This window comes from Fistularia commersonii, chromosome 12 (assembly GCF_037954325.1).
Source record: "Fistularia commersonii isolate RoL2024-O1a breed Wild chromosome 12, RoL_Fcom_v1.0, whole genome shotgun sequence".
Classification (NCBI taxonomy): Eukaryota; Metazoa; Chordata; class Actinopteri; order Syngnathiformes; family Fistulariidae; genus Fistularia; species Fistularia commersonii.
The window spans coordinates 10,498,843-10,519,427 of NC_141295.1; the positions used below are offsets into that span (position 1 = coordinate 10,498,843).

Here is a 20,585-nt window from a genome sequence, read left to right on the forward strand (position 1 = left end):
GTAATTTTTAGTCATAACGTATAGCTAGCGGTAATGGCACATTACTCATCATTACTTATTAAATAATGACAGTAATAATCATTGTAATTATCATTGTTGTTATATTATTATATAGTTATTATTATACAGTGTGTATTATTATTAGTTTTGTAGTTATTATTTTGATTCTAATTATTATTAAGATGTATTACATGATGCATCCTAGGATTGCGGCATTTAGTTGGTCATTTCATATTAGTACAGTATCAAGCTGTACTAACTGTCCACTAATCTGAAACCTTTGTAATAATGAAATAAATGTTTTCTCCTGATCGGAGGTCTGAGCTCATTTTGTGTGGGCATATACTCAAGTAGGACTTCACGGTGTATCTTGGGGGATTTGATTATTCTCCATCTTAATTATAAGATCAGTGCTACTTATTAGAAGTTACTTACCCAGTTATTGTCGTTTCAATGAGTGTCAAATATGCCCTCCATGGTCCCGAATTCGCGCATGCGTAACAGCTGCAGGAGGCGCGGCTTGAGCACATCCATTAGCGGCACCGATGGGTGTAGTGGCACACGGTAAACTCCTGGCGTCGCTAATGACGTTCCTCAAACATGGCTGCACAGGATGAACTAAGTAAGTTTCTCTCTGTGTAATTGCAACTAAGTATCACTTTATATGTTCATTTGCGCTCGTCAGAAGCATTGAACAGTAGACTTTCTCATTTTGAACTATTTGGTTTCTCGTGACTAGCGATCGAGCTCTTCCTTATTCAAGATTTTGACAAAATCGGAAGCTAGCTAGTGAGCTATTGGTAGTTAGCTAACGTCAGAAGGCCGTTTGCCCAGTCATGGTCAAAATGAAACCATCCCGTATTCTATTAATACACTTTTATTAAGACAACTTATAAGATGTGGATTTAACTGCTGGATGTGTAGCGCATTTACTATTTGCTATACAGAGTGACATTGCTTATGAGTCATCGGATTTGTGGAATTGAAAAGGAGAAATGCGTGGTTAGTTTTGTCAGTGGCAACGCTAGCTGGTGAAGCTTGCCAAGAGAAATGAGGCTGGGCTGGGTGGATGGTTGTTCCTGCAGCTGACAGTACAGGTTTATCAGATATACTTGACCAGCAAACTGAAGAGAACCTGTTTCTGTTCGAAGCACTGTTTAAGTATCTTAGTTATTTCCTCTGGATGAATCTAAATGCAACATAGACCTTGTACATGGACTAAGGATTATACCATATGAGTGACGTGGTTATTTTAGAAACTGGTTATCACAAACTATCATTTTAAAATTTGTTCTAAGTCTTGACTTTGATTTTATTCAATTTAACGACTCGTACATGTTAACCCACATTTATTTTGGCCTCCGACAGATCAACTGGAACGTGTGTTCCTTCGTCTGGGCCATGCAGAAACAGATGAACAGCTACAAGATATTATCTCCAAATTCCTACCGCCTGTGCTCCTCAAGCTCTCCAGCGTGCAAGAGGGGGTTCGAAAAAAAGTAAATAGGGTGTCGCCTCCCCATACCTACATGGCTTACAATGACACACTATTAATGTGTAATTAAATCCAGTTCATTGTCTGAAAACCTTCATTTAATTTAAGCTCTCTGTTCAGAGAAAAAAATGCAATTATCCTGTGATGTTCTCCCTGTCAAGATATAAGTTACCAAAAACTTCTCCTGTCTCTCTGATCATAAATTTGTTTCTTGTACTTTGTCTTGCTACCACTAGGTAATGGAGTTGTTGGTCCACCTCAACAAGAGAATAAAAAGCAGGCCTAAGATTCAGCTGCCAGTGGAAACATTGCTTGTACAGTACCAGGACCCTGCAGCAGCCTCCTTCGTCACGGTAAAAGTCAAATATTCTAGTTTAAAGTTCATTGAAACAGATGGGAGATCTGTTCCTTAACCTTGTTTGTCACTGTGTTGTAGTGATTGAAATAGGCCTTCAAGGATGATGAAAAAGATTCACCTGAAGACATCTGAGTTCTCTCTTACCTATGATGGAAGTAATAATTGGTTCCTAAATCCTTTTTTTGGCAGAATTTTACCATTATCTACATCAAAATGGGTTACCCTCGTCTGGAGGTGGGAAAACAGTGCGAGTTGGCCCCGACCCTGCTAAATGCCATGGAAGGCAAACCACAGCCACAGCAGGACAGGTAAAGTTTTGACTGATGCATACATTCAGTCATACCAAGATACCACAAATTCTTGTCTTCTTCTTGTCTTGGCACCTCAGACATTTCCCCCCTTATCCGAGAGGATTCTTCTTCTGAACTGAAGAATATTCTCGGATGAGGGGTGAAATGTCTTCAGGTGCAGAAATTCAAATCCAGTTGCCAAGACAAGAAGATTTCGACAAAAAATCCCCATGACCTGTGAACCTCCACAGATATACCACTAATTGAGTTCATAACAATTAAAATACTGTTTCTTTTCTCCGTCTTCTCTTAGCCTAATGCACTTGCTCATTCCTACACTTTATCACATGAAATATCCAGCCGAGGCCTCCAAGAATGCGTCTCCATTTAACTTAACCGAGCGGCCAAAGACAGTACAACTGCTGCTCGAGTTCATGTTAGATGTTTTACTGATGCCTTACGGGTGAGTTCCCCCTAGTGACTGAAAGATTTAGTTGTAAAGCTATTGAAAATGATCTGTTGGATGTAATAAGAACTGCACCACAGTTTTTATTAGTTGATCAAAGCTATTTGCTTTTTCTTTTCCTTTTCAGGTTTGTGCTGAATGAATCCCCTACTCGCCCGGCTCCTTCATCTTCCCAGGGAAGTTCTGCAGATGGAGTGGTGGCTGCTTCGGGCCAGGGTCTTCCCCAGCCTCCCCCAGGAATGAATGTCTATGCTGCCAAGAGAGTAATCGGAGAGGCCCAGTGGAGCCCCGAGCAGCTGGAGCAGGTACTATCATATAGGTTGAAATATGAGTGTTGACATTTTCCTTGCCAATATTTGCATGTGCTAGTTATGGCTGCTGAAGGTCGCTGTATTCTATACTAGAACTCAGTTTAAAATGAAATATCCAAGAATATAACCATTTAATAACACGTGACTTTAATTTAGACCTTAGCTTGTTTTCAGGTTTTGATTTAATTTCCAAATTGGAAATAAAGCAACTTAATCAGATAATTAAGAAAATAACCAGCAAGTTAATCTAGAGTAGACTGTACAGAGTTCCTATGAAATTTGAATAGCAAATGTTAATTTCTTTTTAAAATGTAGGTAAGTTGAGATTCTCTTTGATGTCATTTTCATTTTGATACATGGAAACAAAATGCTGCTTCTGCATATAAAATAGAGTTTGGATTGTAAAATTGATAGTATTAAAAATAAGACGGTGCAGCATTTAATACGAAGGCATAAAATTAATCCAAAGTCAATAACCAGAACACATGGTTTAACAGAACAAGAAACAGAATAATGTGAGTAAAAGTACATTTCTTAAAATTGCCTAACCAGCAAATTAAGAACATAGTTTCAACAGTGAAATGGGGAAATGGGCTGCTATTACTATGGGCTTTCCGAAGAATTATGCCTACCTTAGGCCATTGCAGTGAACCTTCATGCCCACTAATTGTGTTAAAGTACATTTCCTACAGAGGTCAAATACTGTAAATAGAAACGCACACTTTTTTTTCTGATAGAAAATTACGTATTTTGATTTGTCCAAACCAAAAAAACATTTACATGAAGTGAAAGATTAGCTCATACAGTTACATCTGAACTTAAAACTGATATAGGTTCTGTGCCATTCGTCTCACAGCTAGATGGCATGTCAAATTAAGATTGTCCATTCTGAATTTCACAAGATCAATCCCCAAATTATGACCATTGAATTCATTATTAGTTGTAGCATTATTTGACTTGGGTTTTTTGTTTGTTTGTTTTTAACAGTGTAAACTGGGCATAGTAAAATTTATTGAAGCAAAGCAAGTCCCTGAGGTAGAGACTGTGGTACACCTGGTGGTGGCCTCGAGCGACACCCGACACAGTGTGGCCACTGCTGCTGACCTCGAGCTGAAGAGCAAACAGAGGTTTGTTAAGCAATTTGTATTTTTATCTCTGTTTAATTTTTTAAATAGCAAGTTATCCAACAAGTCTTATTAATTGGCTAATATTACAATATGAATGGATTGAGTTTAGTATGTTTTGCAGTATGTTCATCTCTATACTTCATGGAGAAATTCTACAAATCCAAAAGTATTCACATCATTGGTTATGTACTTGTTTTAATGTCTTCCAGCATTATCGATTGGAACAATCCTTTAATTATCAACAAGATGTACAAGGTGTATCTGGGCGATGTTCCCCTGAAAACAAAGGTTTGTGAATTCAGTGACTTGGCATTCAAGCTCATCTTTGATAAAATGTAATTCTTCAGCTTAAGTTGCCTCTGCTTTTTATATTAGGGTGGCACAATAAAGCAAGAGCTGAAACATGAGCCTGTGAGCACAAGAGTCAAACTCAAAATCTTGCCGCATCTTCTACGTTCACGCCTCGCCGCAGAGTGCTTCCCAGCCAATATACAGGTACAACTATATCACATGCAAGGGGGTTCTCTTAAGTATAGCATACTTTCCACATACAAATGATTTAATCTACCTGCTGTTAGTTTCCATCATGGCATCAATGTATCTTTCTCTTGTGTCCCTTCCACAATAGGTTGTATATGATGGTCTTTTTGGAACAAACACCAACAACAAGCTGCTGTCACTCACATTGCAGTTTGTACATCACATCTGCATGGTGTAAGAAGGGCTGACTCTGCTACAATTCCCAGATGGATTGTTTTTTTTTTGGTTTGCATTTTTAAATGTTATAGTTGTTTCTTCTGTATTTCAGATGCCCTGACACCAATAAGCCACTAGGACTGATGCTGCTAAATGGACTTACAAAGCTCATCAATGAATACAAAGAGGTACAATGTTCAACCAACATTTTTCATACATATGTTTCATTTTATTTATTAATTTTACTGACCATTCTGTCTCCTTTTTAGGATCCTAAATTGCTCTGTGTGGCTTACTCTGCTGTTGGGAAGCTGTCAAGGTAGTTCAGAAACATTAATTTGTTAATATAGATATTTATGTAGCTATTAATATAAAAGTAGAAATTGTTGACAAAATATTGACATAATAATGACATGCCCTCCCCCCCACGCACTGTCTTCTAGCCGTATGCCCCAGCTATTCTCCAAGGATATTGCTCTTGTACAGCAGTTTTTCGAGTCCATGTGCAAGGTAGGTTGATGGTTTCGACAAAACAGAGGTCATAAATCTGCTCGTCACAGTTCACAAATGCTTTGGTGTTTGATAGTTTGTCATGATCAATCGAAAAATCTGTGCTCTGGGATTACTTAGGTTGATTTTATCGATTCGTGAGAATAACACCAATTAACAGAAGTCAGGTTTAGTTTATCCATCCAGTTGTCCACCTAAAAAAGAAGAACTGAGGACCTGATGCTAGTGTCCATGCAGACACACTGTAGTTATTGACTGTAACCGAAATAACAGATTGCTACACTGTAGACTTCCTGTTGGGAACATAAATTCCCTTCTGGTGGGGTACAAAGTACCACCTGCAGGGCATGTGGAAAGTGATTTACAGTTAGCGGCAGCAAAGTCAGCATCTATATGTATCACTGCTGTCAACCAAAGCTTAGATTTAACAGTGATTTAATCGTAAAAGTGGGTAATCGAATAACCAAATAATTTAACCAATATGTCCACAAGTTGGCAACTTTTATACAATTTTTTTCATCCAAACAAATTTTATTACTATCCAATCCAGATATTTTTATAATCGCATTATTTATTAATATAAAATATTGAATGTATATTCTATACATGATCTATTGTTATACCTTGGCTATGCAATTTTTCAGTTTTGGTTATGGTTTGCAATCACAGGTACCGGTACATATTCAGAAGTCAGTCTTTGCATTTCGGTTTAAAGCACACTGCTTTTTTTGATTTTTTTTTTTTTTTCTCAAAAACCTTGTGTCCTCTTATAGGAGGAGCCTGATGTTCGTCTTGCAATTCAGGAGGCTTTATCTATGATGGTAGGCGCCTATGCCAACCTACAAGGAGCACTGCTTAACCTGATGGAGGCCCTGGTAGCTGCATACATCGTCAAGGTATAAAGGAAAATCTTTTTTTGTTGGATTTCTGCTTTGCCAAATTGACATCCCTGATCCCTCTGTTTTTTTTTTGTTTTCTTTTGAAAAGCCGGAGGTGCAAGTTCGCCAGGTGGCCATGAAGTTTGCGAGCACAGTGTTTGCTTCGAATCATGTTCCATCAAGATACCTTTTGCTGTTGGCTGCTGGAGACCCGTGAGTCTAGAAACTCTCTATTCATACCATATCATGCTTTTTCAATTATAAGATTAAATTTTTTTTTTTTCATTGTTTTATGTTATGTTATTACGATATTACATAATGATACAGTATTCCTTATAATACTTTGTCATGTTTGTAGATATACATGTTTTCATAAATGGTGTTTTTTTTTCCCTTTTCAGCTACCTAAGTGTTGTGTAATCTCCTAACCAGTGTCATTTTTTTTCCTCTACTTTAGTGTTTGAGCTGCATTATGTAAAAAAATCTTTGCACAGATTCTTACAATTTTCATATTCTGAACTGGAACTTTTACAGTATACATTTAAAAATAGTTTTTAATAAGCATTCTATATACATAGCGTTTTTGACATTTTCAGGCATGATTGGGGAATATCGTTTCCCTCTGTGATTTAACCATTGACACTTCACTTTGTTGGAGATATCCTATGTCCAGTCATTTAACATACAGAATTAAATATGTTTGGGTATTTACGTGACCCTGAAGTATTCTTGAAGGAAAGCCATAAAGATCTTTTTTTTTCTCCAGAACTATTTTCTATGCATTGATGTTGGAGGTAAATGTTAAGTTGCTATTTCAAGGCACATATAAATAATGTAAATGAACATTATGTGATAGTTTTGCAATGCATGAAATAGTGACATTTATGTGTATACTGTACACAGCACATTTTTAAAATACATACAATAATTTCACTATAGAGATCAACTATCTAGAGTCAACATCTCGCACTCATCTCTTCAGCCATTCTAAAATCAATGTCTGTAAAGAGAACTTTATCTTGGAAATCGCAAAAGATCCAAAATACTGTTGTTCTTTTTTCAGGAGAGAGGAGGTGTGCGGGGAAGCCCAGAGGGTGTTGAGGCCATTTTCAGCTCGGGGCGCTGAGACAGAGAGACCAAAGCCAATACCCTCTTTTCCTGACATGGTGGCCTACATCCAGGAGAAGGTCTGGCTCACATGTTTGTGGTTCAGTCTGGGCCATGTCTGTATCATAGTTCCACACTGATGATAACTGTGGCTTGGCATATCCCGGTGATAAATCGTAATTTGGTTCAAAATTGGCAAAACTTTTGAATTTTTAGATGAAATTCATACAATTTTCCATCATCCAAGGGCGAAGTCACTGGGACAGTGCTAACCTGTATTCAACTGTACAAAATGAATTCATTCTTATTATATGCTAAGGATTAATGGAAGATATTTTTCCATAGAGCTAGAGTCTGCACATTCATTGAGTTCAGCTATTATTTAGTTAAGGTGCACGTCCCACTGCCTGTGACATATTTTTTTTCCTGTTTTTGTTTTTTGTCATGTTTATCAAAAGAATAATATCATAAACATTTTACTTTTTTTTCCACCCCCCTCATGTTGTAATGCTCAGGCCTCACAGAGAATGAAGACTTCAGAAAAATACATTGTGGGAACCTCCACCATTCCCTTTAACCCATCTGCATTTGGGGAGGTAAATTTCAAATGTTGATCAGACTGTCACTGAATGAGCTCGACATAGACACCTCCCACAGGTGTGGGACTTGTTTACCACTAATTTTCCTGTTATGTTCCAGATTGTGCTCTACCTGAGGATGTGTTTAGCGCACAGTGCGGGGGCTAAGCCTCTATCATCACGCTTGGCTGACATGCAGGATGATGCACCAGCAATTGGCTACTATGTCCGCACACTGCTGTCCTCTGAGTCCTCATCCTCAGGGTCAAAAGGCTCAGAAGCAAATCCTGTACACATCTATATGGATCTGCTACAGCAGCTGCTTTCTGCTGTTGGAGGTAAAAGCGCTCATCATGAGCTTTTTTTTATATATAATTTCATTTAGATTATTGTAATTGATTGCATGAAGTATTTTGTCAAGAATTTTTTTGTTTTGTTTTGTATGTTTAACTTAATTGTAAATTTTTGCAGAAAGTATTATAAAATCATACTTGGAATTTCTTGTTTGTTATTTATTATACTGCGTTTTGATTATCTTCACAGGAATCCCTGTTATGTACTGTCTTCTGGAGGTTGTGTCTGTCTACCCGGAGAAACTAGCTCCCAAGTTTGTTGATAAAATCGATTGGATTAAAGTGAGTATTTCACTATTGGCTTTAATTAATCACGCACAATTGACATGGGATACAGCCTTTGACAGTTAATCCTTAAAACTTTGTAGCATTCTTCCAAAAGCTATCAGAGATCCAGCTCACAAGTACAGCTTATATCTAAACCCCCAGGAACATTCAACCAGCTTTGACTTTATAGAATAAATGCATAAATTACTAACTAGCCTGGTGCCCAGCTGCTACAGTGTTACTATCTCTTTTTTAATTTATTTTTAAAAATGTGCTTTCAGTGTATTCCATTTTATATTATTATTGTTATGATAATTATAAATGTGAGTAGATATTCAAACTATATTTTTGGTATTGTCTGCACTAAAATCCAGTCACCGCATTCAAAAAGCTGTAATGCTGTACAACCATGAAAGTTATTTGCATTTCCCAAATGACAAATTGCTCAACTGCAGATGTTTTTTCATCTCCAGAGTCTGATGAACACAAACAAGGAAGACATGAGGGAGCTTGCAGCCCAGCTATACGCTTTGGTGGTTTCCACTATGACTGGAAACGAGCTGCAGACAGCTGTGCTCAACCTTGTTAAAAGCACCAAAGATGATCATGTAAAACACCCTTACCTCTTCTCAGGCCCCTTTTTGTTGTTGTTGTTATTTGCTTTTGGGTCGAACAGTTTTTCATGAACAGTTCTAAGTAAATTTTTGGTTTGTTTAACCATAGAGCCCCGAGACGCAGCATGGAGCCTTACTGGCTCTTGGCTACATGGTTGGGAGGTATATGAGCAAAAAGAAAGTCACCACACATACTGAATCCAGCTGCAACCTGGAGCAACAGCAAATGACCATCTCAACCCTGCAGGATGATGAACTTGTTGCCATGGCCACAAAGACAATTGGTATTCTCGATATATTTTTCAGTTGTTTTTTTTTGTAATTGATTGTATCATATAAATGATCCAAATTGGCCTTGTGAGCATGTAACTGTAGTGAAACATCCATAATATTGAACATGTGTTCTATATGTGTCCAGGTTCTTTCCTGGACAGCAGTAGTGCGCTATTGGTAATAGCAGCTTGCACAGCTCTGGGAGAAATCGGACGGAACGGCACTTTGCTGATTCCGCCCGAGGGTGAGGGCTTCACCAAACTGTCCATTGTAGACAACCTGCTGGCTCGCATCCCGTCAGGCAAAGAAAGCCCCAAGGTAACCCGGGAGACACCGTTAGTTGTTGACAAATTCACCAGCATTGTCTTCAGCTAATGATTTTTGACCTCGATTGACCAGACCTTGTTTCATTCTCTTGATTCAGATGAAGGAGCGATCTATCCAGACTCTGGGCTACCTACCAGTGGGAGATGTTGACTTTCCTCACCAGAAAAAGTTACTGCAGGGACTCATGGACTCCGTCGAGGTGCTTAAACATTTTGAATGACGAGAGCATTAGCAATAGATAAGGGAAAACGGAAAAAAAACTTACAAAGATGGTGCCTGAATTAACAATTTGGCATGTAAGTATTCATACTGGTTAGACTATATCTTCAAATGTTGTGTCCTAGTTGGAATATTTCAAGCCAGAGTTCAGGATCACACTTTCATGTACATCCCTGTGACACAGACCCCTACCACTCTACGAAGCAAAACTCAATGCTCCCTAAGGGTCATATCAAGTCAATTTTATTGATATGAACCAAGATAATTAACATAATTTGCCTCCAAAGGGCTTCATTGTAATATATTTTTTTTTTATTTGTCTCCCTCTCTTGACTATTAAGGCCAAGCAGGTAGAGTTACAGTTCACAGTGGGGGAGGCTATTACCAATGCTGCTGTAGGCATCAGCTCCGGTGCTTCAAGAGACCCATGGACCTGCAATGAGGAACAGTACAGTCCACCAGACAGTAAGAACCACAAGCATTTCTATCCTACTTTTAATATTGAAAGATTTCCCTTCCCTGTGTTTTTGATTCCAATAAATAAAGATAACTAATGTATGTCCTATGCGATATGTTAAATATGATTTTCCACTCTGCAATTTCTCTGAGATTTTTTTTTTTCATTTGTACATTCAATTCACAGAGGAGTTCCATTTTCCAAAAAATGTTCTCACCTCTGCAGGCTTCTAATCAGATAAAATAAATTTGCACTTCAATTTTTTTTAATTTGATTTTTATCCATTTATTTATTTTAACTTTTACCACTTTGTCCTTTTTGTTTTTATTGTTTCTTTTAAATCTGTATTTTACGTATTTGTCCGGACAGTGTCGAGTGAAGCACTTTAAATCAAATATATTCTTATTATTATATGCAATTTCTTCCACCAAAACTCAAGGCAGTCACTCATATCAGGGTCATTGTCCATTTTCGTTTGACAGCAAAGTTGTAAATCCAATCTGGGCTGTCGTCTGAGTGAATGATTTACTCGAATCACAATAACCTCGACATCCAGACTTGAATACCCTATTGTCAGGCATCACGATGCGTGTTGCTGACAAACAAAATATTTTCCATTCTTTAAACACTTTTCGCTGTCGTTGTCAGCTTTGAGAAACAACGACGTGGTCCCTTGGGTTCTCAACTCCATTCTGTTCAAGTACATCCCCAGCCAGAACCCTCATGTCCGGCAGGCAGCCTGCATATGGCTGCTCTCCCTGGTTAAGAAACTTAGCCACCACGAGGAAATAAAGGTACGTGTATTTGTGTGGTGTAAATGACAATGATAGAAACTAGACGTGACAATTCATATTAGAAGTTTATTTACAAGCCAAGCTAAAGTGCAACTTCCATCTTTTTTTTTTTTTTTTTTAGGACATTTCTACGTATTCTTATCAGGAAGTCTAAATGATTTTCTATGCTTAACAAAACAATAGGGGCACAAATTCTGCCTTGTTTGTAGTTTTGAGATGTTTTTCTTTTTCCTCAACTTAAATGAGATTTCATTTAGAGAGCAAGCTTTTTTTGTCGGTAAGATATTCACTTTCAGATTTTCTTGCCTGATCATTGAACTGCTTTCCTAAAAATGTTAAGCCAATCAGTCTGTAATACAAAGATAGTTCCAAACCTCCTTATATTTTAAACGATTCTTCTCGTTTTTGGTCTTTTTATATTCGCAGAGGGCTTCTGAAAATACAGAAAAATAGCCTTTTTTACATCCTTGTGGAAGAAGTCAAATAAAGCATTGTAAAATTCATTGTTCTCTCTTTACTACATTCGCAGGAACACCAATCTTCATTGTAGAATTTAAAGAAAACTCATTTATCTTTTTTTCTTTTTATTTCTACAGTCTCACTTGAAGAAGATTCAGGTGGCATTCATCTCCGTTCTTTCAGACCCCGATGGTAAGTTATTAGTCGAATGTCAGATTTAGAGATTTACCTGTGTATTACCCATCAGTCACGACTTATATAAAGAATGTGCGCACCATAAAATAAAGACCCTTGGAATTGTAGTTTAATATGGATTACAAGATTCTTAATCCTCTTTTTTTTTTCTTTTTTTTTTTAATTTTAAGAATTGAGTCAAGATGTGGCATCCAAAGGTCTTGGCCTGGTCTACGAGATGGGTGGAGAGGGAGACCAGCAGGAACTGGTGTCCACTCTGGTGGAAACGCTCATGACTGGCAAAAGGTAAGCAAATGACGGCAAGGGTGGAAAACTAAGTTAAGATTTGCACACAGAGTTTGTTTACTAATATCTTTCCAAACAGAGTGAAACACGCTGTTTCAGAAGATACAGAGGTTTTCCAAGGAGAGGGATTAGGAAAAACACCAGATGGGTATGCCCTTTCCTTCCTTTTTGGCAAAATTACTTTGTGTTCTAAATGAGCTGAAATCCCTTAATTGATTGTGTTATTTTTAGGTTTATCTTGATTTAAATAATAATGAATTGAGCTCTTACTCCTTCTATTATCTGTCCTTGGCAGTCACAACCTTACCACATACAAGGAGCTTTGCTCACTAGCCAGCGACCTGAACCAACCAGATCTTATCTACAAATTCATGAACCTGGCCAACCATCATGCTATGTGGAACTCCCGCAAGGTATCTAAACTTGTGCCGCAACCATGTCCTTCTCTCCCGCTCTCTTGGGGTTTGTGTCACCCTTCATTTTACCCCCTTCTGTCCGTTCCTTTTTATTTCAGGGCGCAGCTTTTGGGTTCCACATTATTGCAGCCAAGGCCGGAGAGCAGCTTGCGCCGTTCCTGCCGCAGCTAGTGCCCCGTCTGTATCGCTACCAGTTTGACCCAAATCTGAGCATACGCCAGGCTATGACTTGCATCTGGGATGCCTTGGTCACCGATAAGACCCTGGTAGGACATTCGAGGTTTTCCTTTTTTTTTTTTTGCAACAGAAACAGGTCCACTAGGATTTTCATACCATGCAAATAAATTGATAATTGATGTCAATCACCGGTGTGTCTCAGGTGGATAAATACCTTAAAGAGATCCTTCAGGATGTTATTTCTAACCTGACCAGCACCGCCTGGAGGGTTCGCGAGTCCAGGTGAATGAATAGGCACAAAAGGCCGTCCCCGTCTATCAAGTGTCCAGACACGCGTTTTGATACGTGGATTTTCTTTTCCAGCTGCCTCGCCCTGAATGACCTGATTCGTGGCCGTCAAGCCGACGACCTTATTGATCACCTGGCAGAAATGTGGGAGACATTATTCAGAGTCCTTGACGATATTAAAGTGAGCATAATGAATCAGTCTTGTTCATAAATGCACACCATGTTGATGTTGATTTTATTTGACTCCCTGGCTGTGTTGCTACATTGATCACAAGGATTCCCACAGCGATTTTTTTTTTTTTTTTTTTTTTTTTTTTTTTTTTTTTTTTTTTTTTTTTTTTTTTTTAGTCTTCTATTATTACTATTTGCACACTTTTCTACCCTGGAATGCTGCTGTGACTATTGAGTTTCCCTGTCAATGGGTCAATAAAGTACATCTTAACTTATCTTGATATAGTTCTCTGACTGTTATCTCTATCTTTCAGGAATCCGTGAGAAAGGCCGCAGACCTAACACTGAAAACCCTTAGTAAGGTAATGCTGTCAGTCAGAACACTGACCTCCACGTATGTTATTTGGTTTTGTGAATGCATCAATTGAAAGCCCCAAAATTCCACGCCCTTCTGTGCAGGTGTGTACCCGAATGTGTGAGTCTACTGGCTCCGCATCACAGAGAACTGTTGCAGCACTTTTGCCCACTCTTTTGGAGAAAGGCATCGTCAGCAACGTGGCAGAGGTCCGCTCACTCAGGTAATCAATACAATATAAACATCCATACGTCTGTATGTAAATATTTTATTTATTTTGCATTAGAGATCACTCAAACACATCTATCAATGGGAGGTGATAAAATATCAGGGTTAAAACTCACAAAGCTGGAGGCCTGCAATCTTCAGTGATTAAATTACTGAAAGGCTCATTTTCATTATTTCTTCCTTAAAAGTGTAAATCGACAAGCGTGTATTCTGCTCAAAAGGCTTATTTTGCAGCAATTTTTTTTGTCTATATTTTTAAGAATATTTCAGTCTGAGTACATTTTATTTATGGAGTTTTTTTAATCTTACAGATTACTTCTTTAGAATATACATATTGTAGTGTTGTAGTCAGAGAAAACACCTGGTTGACGGTATAGCAGCCATTTAATAAGCAATAGCTGTTGTTGGCCACAGCCGCGCCACACAAGCCTGCAGTACAACTAACTGTTCCCGCTCAATTCAAGGTAAAAAAAAAAATAAACAATTCCTTTCACCCCAAACCACATCCACAAAATTCACAGAAACCCCAAAATTACACAGAGAACAAGCATCAACATAAACCCCAACATTCGTGACTCACTACAATATATATATATATTTTTCTTTTTTATGTTTTTAAACTGGTTTCTTAGATATATGCAAGGTGTTTTCAACAAGTTCTAGATTTTTGTATTTGGTTTGACTGTGGCATGGACCTTTGGATTGATAAACTGCGTGTGAGGGGCATTCAGTTTTGGTTTAGTAAGGGAACTTTTACCTCTTTTTTCTTTTGCATCCATTCTTAACTGTTCAGGTAACTGTTTTTGCTATAATGCGGGGGGGGGGGTAAAATCAAGAAAATTATACATATCAGTGAACCAACCACCAAAATAATAATAAGATATTTTTTTCTTTTAAATTATTGTTATATGCGTCAGTTTTTGTTCTGTTTTTTTCACCCTCAGTATCCAGACCCTGGTGAAGATTAGTAAGACCGCAGGCGCTCGACTAAAGCCTCACGCCTCCAAACTCATTCCAGCCTTGCTTGAAGCCCTCAGCACCCTGGAACCTCAGGTCCTCAACTACCTCAGCCTCAGAGCCACAGAGCAAGAAAAGGTAATGTCAGCTGTTTTGTATTTTCTAGTTGCATTATTTTGATCACAGGTTAGCGTTTAGCTTGTCACATTTTCCCCCACCATTGTGTCTCTAGAGTGCCATGGATGCCGCCAGACTGAGTGCTGCCAAGTCATCTCCGATGATGGAGACCGTTAATATGGTAAAACAAAAATTTGTAATCATTGAAGTCTCCCCGCCCCTCCCTTAACAGAATAATGTAGGACTTCCGATGGATAAAGTAATGAAAAAAGTAATTTTGTGTGCTCAGTGTCTTCAGCACCTGGATGTGGCAGTGCTTGGAGAGCTCGTTCCAAGGCTTTGTGAGCTGCTCAAGAGTGGAGTAGGCCTTGGGACCAAGGTAGAAACTCTTCTGATCTTTACACAATAACTGCTTGACTTACGAGTTTAATTCATTCTTTGACCGTGTACGTAACTCCAATTTGCACCTATATCAAATTCAATTTCCCTTAAAATAAAGTAAAAAATAAAATGTAAAAATTTGAATACATAATAATTGAGAATGTAAAGAAATAAATTGGTTTTATTAAGTGTGTTGACGTTGAGGATCAGATGAAGAGGGCAGCAGGGGAGGTTGGGAGTTTTTCATTTTGTACTCTATTGACTAACTTAACTAACCGCTACACACTTAATGCTGCAATGTATTGCCAAATTTAACTTTCACGCTATGCCACACTTTATTGCTAAACTTAATTTAGCGACTGAACAAATGCCGATCCTCTTTTTAAAATGATCAAACCATCCCCAACTGGCTCTGAATAACTATTCCTATGCCTCGTCTGTTGACATTCCAGCTGTCTGCTTTTTAATCTCCGCTTCATGGACAGCAGCAGCCACCTCGGTGTCACTCATCCCAATCACTCGTAACTAAGATCACGGCTCGTATTACAAAGCAGAAAATTGACTGAGACGCGGCACGTTTCTTGGAATTTCCTAAGTTAATGCACTCATGAGACAAGGTTCCACTGTACTGCCTTTACGTTTGCCTGTTGCTCAAGTGCCCAAGTGTATTTACTCACATTTTGCTTTCTCCCAGGGCGGCTGTGCTAGTGTCATTGTTTCGCTCACAGTGCAGTGTCCCCAGGACCTCACCTCATATTCAGGTAGAACCCAGACCTTTGCATTCATCTTTCCTGCTCCACTGGAAGAGAAATAATGACTTTTTTCCTCTGTGTCAGGTAAACTGATGAGCGCTCTCCTGAATGGTATCCATGACCGAAGCACTGTCGTACAGAAAGCCTTTGCCTTTGCTCTGGGACACCTAGTGAGGGTAGAGTTATTCATCTTAAATGATAATCTTAGATTTACACATTCGCAGAAAATCACACGACAAGCCTTTTACTTTTTCTTGCCCCATTAGACAGCAAAAGACAGCAGTGTTGAGAAACTCCTATTGAAGCTCCACACTTGGTACTTGGAAAAAGAGGGTGAGACTTGTTTATCCTCGTTCGTAATATAAACAGTTCCCACATGTTAATTCTGTGCTTTTCTGTTTTTGTTTTTTCTCCGTATCGTCGCTCACAGAGCCGGTGTACAAGTCATCATGCGCATTGACCGTGCACGCCATCAGCCATTACAGCCCAGACGTGCTGAAGGGACACGCAGGAGTGGCTCTCCCGCTGGCCTTCCTGGGGATGCACCAGGCTCCAGGTCCAGACGAGGAGAAAGGAGAGAGCCACGATGCCACGCTGTGGGCCGAAGTTTGGCAGGATAATGTGCCCGGTGAGGGATAATCAAATACAGTAGAACCTTGACTGGCAAGTGCACCAATGTACAAGTTTTCCGAGATACAAGCTGTCGCTCAGTTGACGTTTTTTTTTTTCTTTTTGGCTTTGTGATACAAGTTGAGATCTGAGTTACAAGTGAGCAGGATGTGCGTTTGACAACAACTCCGCCGCCACTGTCCATGATGTGGTGTTTAACAACAGTCTGACGCACAGCCTGACACTAGGTAGCCCGGAGAAAACCATAGAAAAACAGGAGTGAGACGCGCATGTGAGACACAATGAGCGTGAGCATCATCTGTGAGAAGGCAAGACACATTTACAGGGATTTAATGCAGCAGACAGAAGGAACGTCAATGGATGTGGCATCAGTAGAGTCATTTGGGATAGTATGATCGTTTTAAAAAGAGGACCGGCATTCCCTCTGACTCTAAATTAAGTTTAACCATAAAGTGTAGCATAGTGTGAAGTTAAATTTAGCAAAACATCGTCGGGTTAAGTATGTGGCAACCTCCTTTGCCAGTCTCATTCGCCACTGCCGGCATCTTACTCTGATCTCAAGGTAAAATCACTTAATAAACCAATTTATTTCTTTACATTCCCTTTTACGATGTATTATTATTTTGTATGCATTTTTGTTATTTATTCATTCATTTCAAACTGAGTTAGGAATGGAACAAATTAAACTTGTAAGTCAAGGTATTACTGACAGCTGAGAATAAACAAGTTATGCCCTTTTTTTCTTATACAATAATAATTATTTCAAGAGTCTTAAAATTTTACTTTTCTTTCTTTCTATAATTTTTTTTTTTTTCCTGGGGCTCAGGGAGCTTTGGAGGCATCCGACTTTACATGACGGAGCTCATTGCCATCACGAAGAAAGCGCTCCAGTCCCAGTCCTGGAAGATGAAGGCCCAGGGCGCAGCTGCCATGGCAACCGTTGCCAAGGAACAGACGGGCTCATTGGTGGCACCGCACCTTGGACTGGTCCTGACCACTTTGATAGAGGGACTGTCGGGACGAACGTGGGCTGGCAAGGTAAAAACTGCCAACGCGACAGTGGCATGAAAGCAAAGTCACGATGATTATATATTATTGTTGTAATGACCTATATTGAGTTATAATGAGTTGTAACAGAATGGTTTCCTGTTTCTCCATAGGAGGAACTGCTGAAAGCTATTGGATCAGTCGTGTCCAAGTGCAGGTGATTATTTTTTTTTAATTCTAACGTCTTTCACTTGTATTCGCAGGGAAACCAGAATCCACGTTTTTATGTTTTTACTGCATCGCTTTAATTATTTCCTTGACTTTCAGCACGGAGCTACAGAAGCCGTGCGCAGGCCAGCCCACCATCTCTGAGGTGCTGGCGGTCATTTTAAAGGAATGTCGTAAGGAGAGCCTTGTTTATAAAGTGGCCGCCCTACGCTGTGCCGGGGAAGTTCTGCACAGCAGCCAGGAGGATCGTTTCAGCGACATGACAGAGATCCTGTTCCCTCTGATCAAGAAGGTGACGATCTCCAACTCGTGGTTTTTTAATTTTTCCTCCCTCATTGACCAAAGCACACCCGATGCTCAGTGACGGACGCTTTTTCATTTCACGTGCTCATTTTCGGTCCACGGCATTTTTCACCAGAGTTGTCCGGAGAGCGGGGGCGCCTCACCACGGTCTCTGGAGGACGAGGATGACAACAGCGACACCAAGGAGAAAGAGCTGCAGACCGAAGCACTACTCTGTGCTTTTGAGACCCTTGGAAAGACTTGGCCCAGGAACCCAGAGACTCAAAGTAAGTCGGACCTGCACCTGCCCTCTGACCCGCATTCGTAATGTTTACGAGAGAACTTTGACGGAAAAGAATAATTATCATTGTTGAAGCGATGGTTAATTTTAAATTAGCCTTTTTAGCAAACAACTGAAGACCGATCTTGTTATTGTAATTCAGAAATGTTAGTCCATGGCAACAGCTTCCCCTTTAGGGTGTTGGCTATACTTGTGTACTCTGCCTACCATTTTAGTACACTTACTTAGTTTGCATAATGTAATCTTTGTTTCTTTTTACCCTCTTGATTTGGAATCACCTTTGTAAGTCCCTAGTAATCTGTGTAATTTAGTTGATTTCATGTCACATGCAACTTACATTTATTTAAGCGTATTCTTGGAAAAAAAAAATCCTTTTTTTTTTTTTTTTTAGCCCACGTAAACTTAGAAAACAATTTAACTCTGTGTTTGCAGCCCAGTTCCAGGCAGAAGTTTGCACCCTCATGTGTGACAAGCTGAAACTAAGCACCTGGAAGGTCCAGCTCGCAGTCCTTCAGTCCATGAAAGCTTATTTCCAAGGGTGAGGGCACAAAAGAACACTGGATTATGTTCTTACCAACTTAATGTGTAAAAACAACCTCGACATTAATTTGGTTTTTCAATTGCAGCTTATTGCTGCTAAGGAAAGGCAGTGAAGATGTCAATACACTGTCCCAGATCCTCACGGATACCTGCGCTGCTCTGACATATCCTCTAGGTGTGTATGTATGCGCCGTGACGTTACTAAATATCTATTTTTGATTTTCCTCCGATTTCCCAATCACCTCTGCTCTCGTGTCTGTTCTAGAAAACAAAAGTTATTCATCCGTGAGGACGGAGGCCTTGTCTGTCGTGGACCTGATCGTGAAGAGAACTGGAGGTAGGTGTTTTTTTTGTTTTTTTTTTTAATTCTGCTGAGTCCTATGCTTGACTTTGCCGATTTTAATTCTGCCGTCTGTTCACATTACCAGAGAGTGAACAGTGGGATTGTGTGACCGTGAAAAGCCGGGAGCAGCTGCAACGCTCACTGTCAACCCTGCAGTCGGACAGCCGACCCGACCTGCGGGAAAAGGCCCAGGAGTTGCGAAGGCACATCCAAAGTCAACCCTGAGTGCAAACGCAGTCCCCCAGCCAGATACTTACACAATAGCATCAAAAATTTGTCTTCTGGATTTAATCAAAACACACAGATTTAGCACACTTGTCTTTTTCTCACATCTTTGATACAGGTGTGTTTCTTATATATGAACCCCACGTCTCATAACATCGTGTTGATCGTCTGTGTAACCCGCGGCTTTTGAAACGCCGGTTGGGGTGAGGCCGAGCTACGTTCACGGATGAGCTTGAAGACAAAACACGCTCACGGGTTGAGCCGGGGTGGTAATAGTGTCAGGTTGTTGTTGTGGTTTTTTTTTTTTTTTTGTTCATTTAAATGGACAGTAAAGTTATGATTGTGAAATAAACCACTGTACTGGGTTTGTGGACACTGTATACATACAGCTCCGAATGGGGGGGCTTTACTACTGTTGTGGGTTTGCCTGCTCGCCACGTCAGCAGGACTCCGAAAACTAGGACTAAAAAGTTGATGGATCTGCTCCCCAAACCCCGACTTTGGGGTCTCAGGGCTGCAGCGAAAAAGACCTTGTGACTGAACGAGACAAATGTTTTTTGCAAAACCTGGAAAATTAAGTCAGAAAGCCTGCTGCGGAGTTGAAAATGATTACCATAGCTGTTCAAATTTGTTCCCCAAGAAATAAACATTAAGAAATGACTGCGTTTACACAATTGTCATTTTGTATTTGTACTTAAATGCGAACTTTCATTTTTAATTGATGAAGCGGTCAGAAATCTAATATCAAGAGAAAGAGATAAAGTACAAGAAGTCGCTGATGTGAACCTCAACCAGTAGAAATTGAAGAAACTTCAACTTAGTCTAACTTTTGTAACAGTATTGATGTAAATTTTAGACTCATTATCCTTCAATCATCTCATCACTTCTCATTCCCTCAAAAGGTTGGTGGAATATTTGGAGCCTGTAATCTAAATCTAAATTCAGATTTAGTCAAATTGCCTTACGATCCTGTCTGAAAAATGCTTATAGTCAAATGCGTAATGTATGTGTATTCAACAAAGATGACAAAGCTAGAAACCAGCTGTACCGAAGCCAAATTAAACAAATGTTACTTTTGCTGGTTTTCAGGCAAACTGAGTAAGATGTCATTCTATGTAGATGTTTTAACATTGAGATTTTTGGAAAAC

At 39.4% G+C, this 20,585-nt stretch overlaps 1 protein-coding gene across 1 annotated transcript; it reads left to right on the top strand.

Moving 5' to 3' along the window:
* The first annotated feature begins 540 nt into the window (after positions 1 to 540).
* Positions 541 to 20,097, top strand: ecpas (Ecm29 proteasome adaptor and scaffold). The gene is made up of 49 exons (XM_086156977.1): positions 541 to 622; positions 1,369 to 1,499; positions 1,732 to 1,848; positions 2,043 to 2,161; positions 2,457 to 2,606; positions 2,737 to 2,914; positions 3,908 to 4,047; positions 4,257 to 4,335; positions 4,423 to 4,542; positions 4,676 to 4,761; positions 4,856 to 4,931; positions 5,013 to 5,062; positions 5,187 to 5,253; positions 6,027 to 6,149; positions 6,241 to 6,344; positions 7,195 to 7,318; positions 7,754 to 7,834; positions 7,938 to 8,154; positions 8,360 to 8,451; positions 8,910 to 9,044; positions 9,160 to 9,334; positions 9,469 to 9,641; positions 9,748 to 9,849; positions 10,211 to 10,334; positions 10,975 to 11,120; positions 11,717 to 11,771; positions 11,945 to 12,059; positions 12,139 to 12,207; positions 12,355 to 12,472; positions 12,574 to 12,741; positions 12,855 to 12,934; positions 13,016 to 13,121; positions 13,426 to 13,473; positions 13,571 to 13,689; positions 14,639 to 14,789; positions 14,884 to 14,949; positions 15,058 to 15,147; positions 15,844 to 15,910; positions 15,986 to 16,077; positions 16,168 to 16,234; positions 16,332 to 16,529; positions 17,358 to 17,569; positions 17,692 to 17,735; positions 17,846 to 18,038; positions 18,165 to 18,315; positions 18,762 to 18,867; positions 18,956 to 19,044; positions 19,135 to 19,206; positions 19,298 to 20,097. The coding sequence occupies exons 1-49, from the start codon at positions 601 to 603 to the stop codon at positions 19,435 to 19,437; spliced, it is 5,547 nt and encodes a 1,848-aa protein (XP_086013103.1). The 5' UTR covers positions 541 to 600; the 3' UTR covers positions 19,438 to 20,097.
* Positions 20,098 to 20,585: the final 488 nt, after the last annotated feature.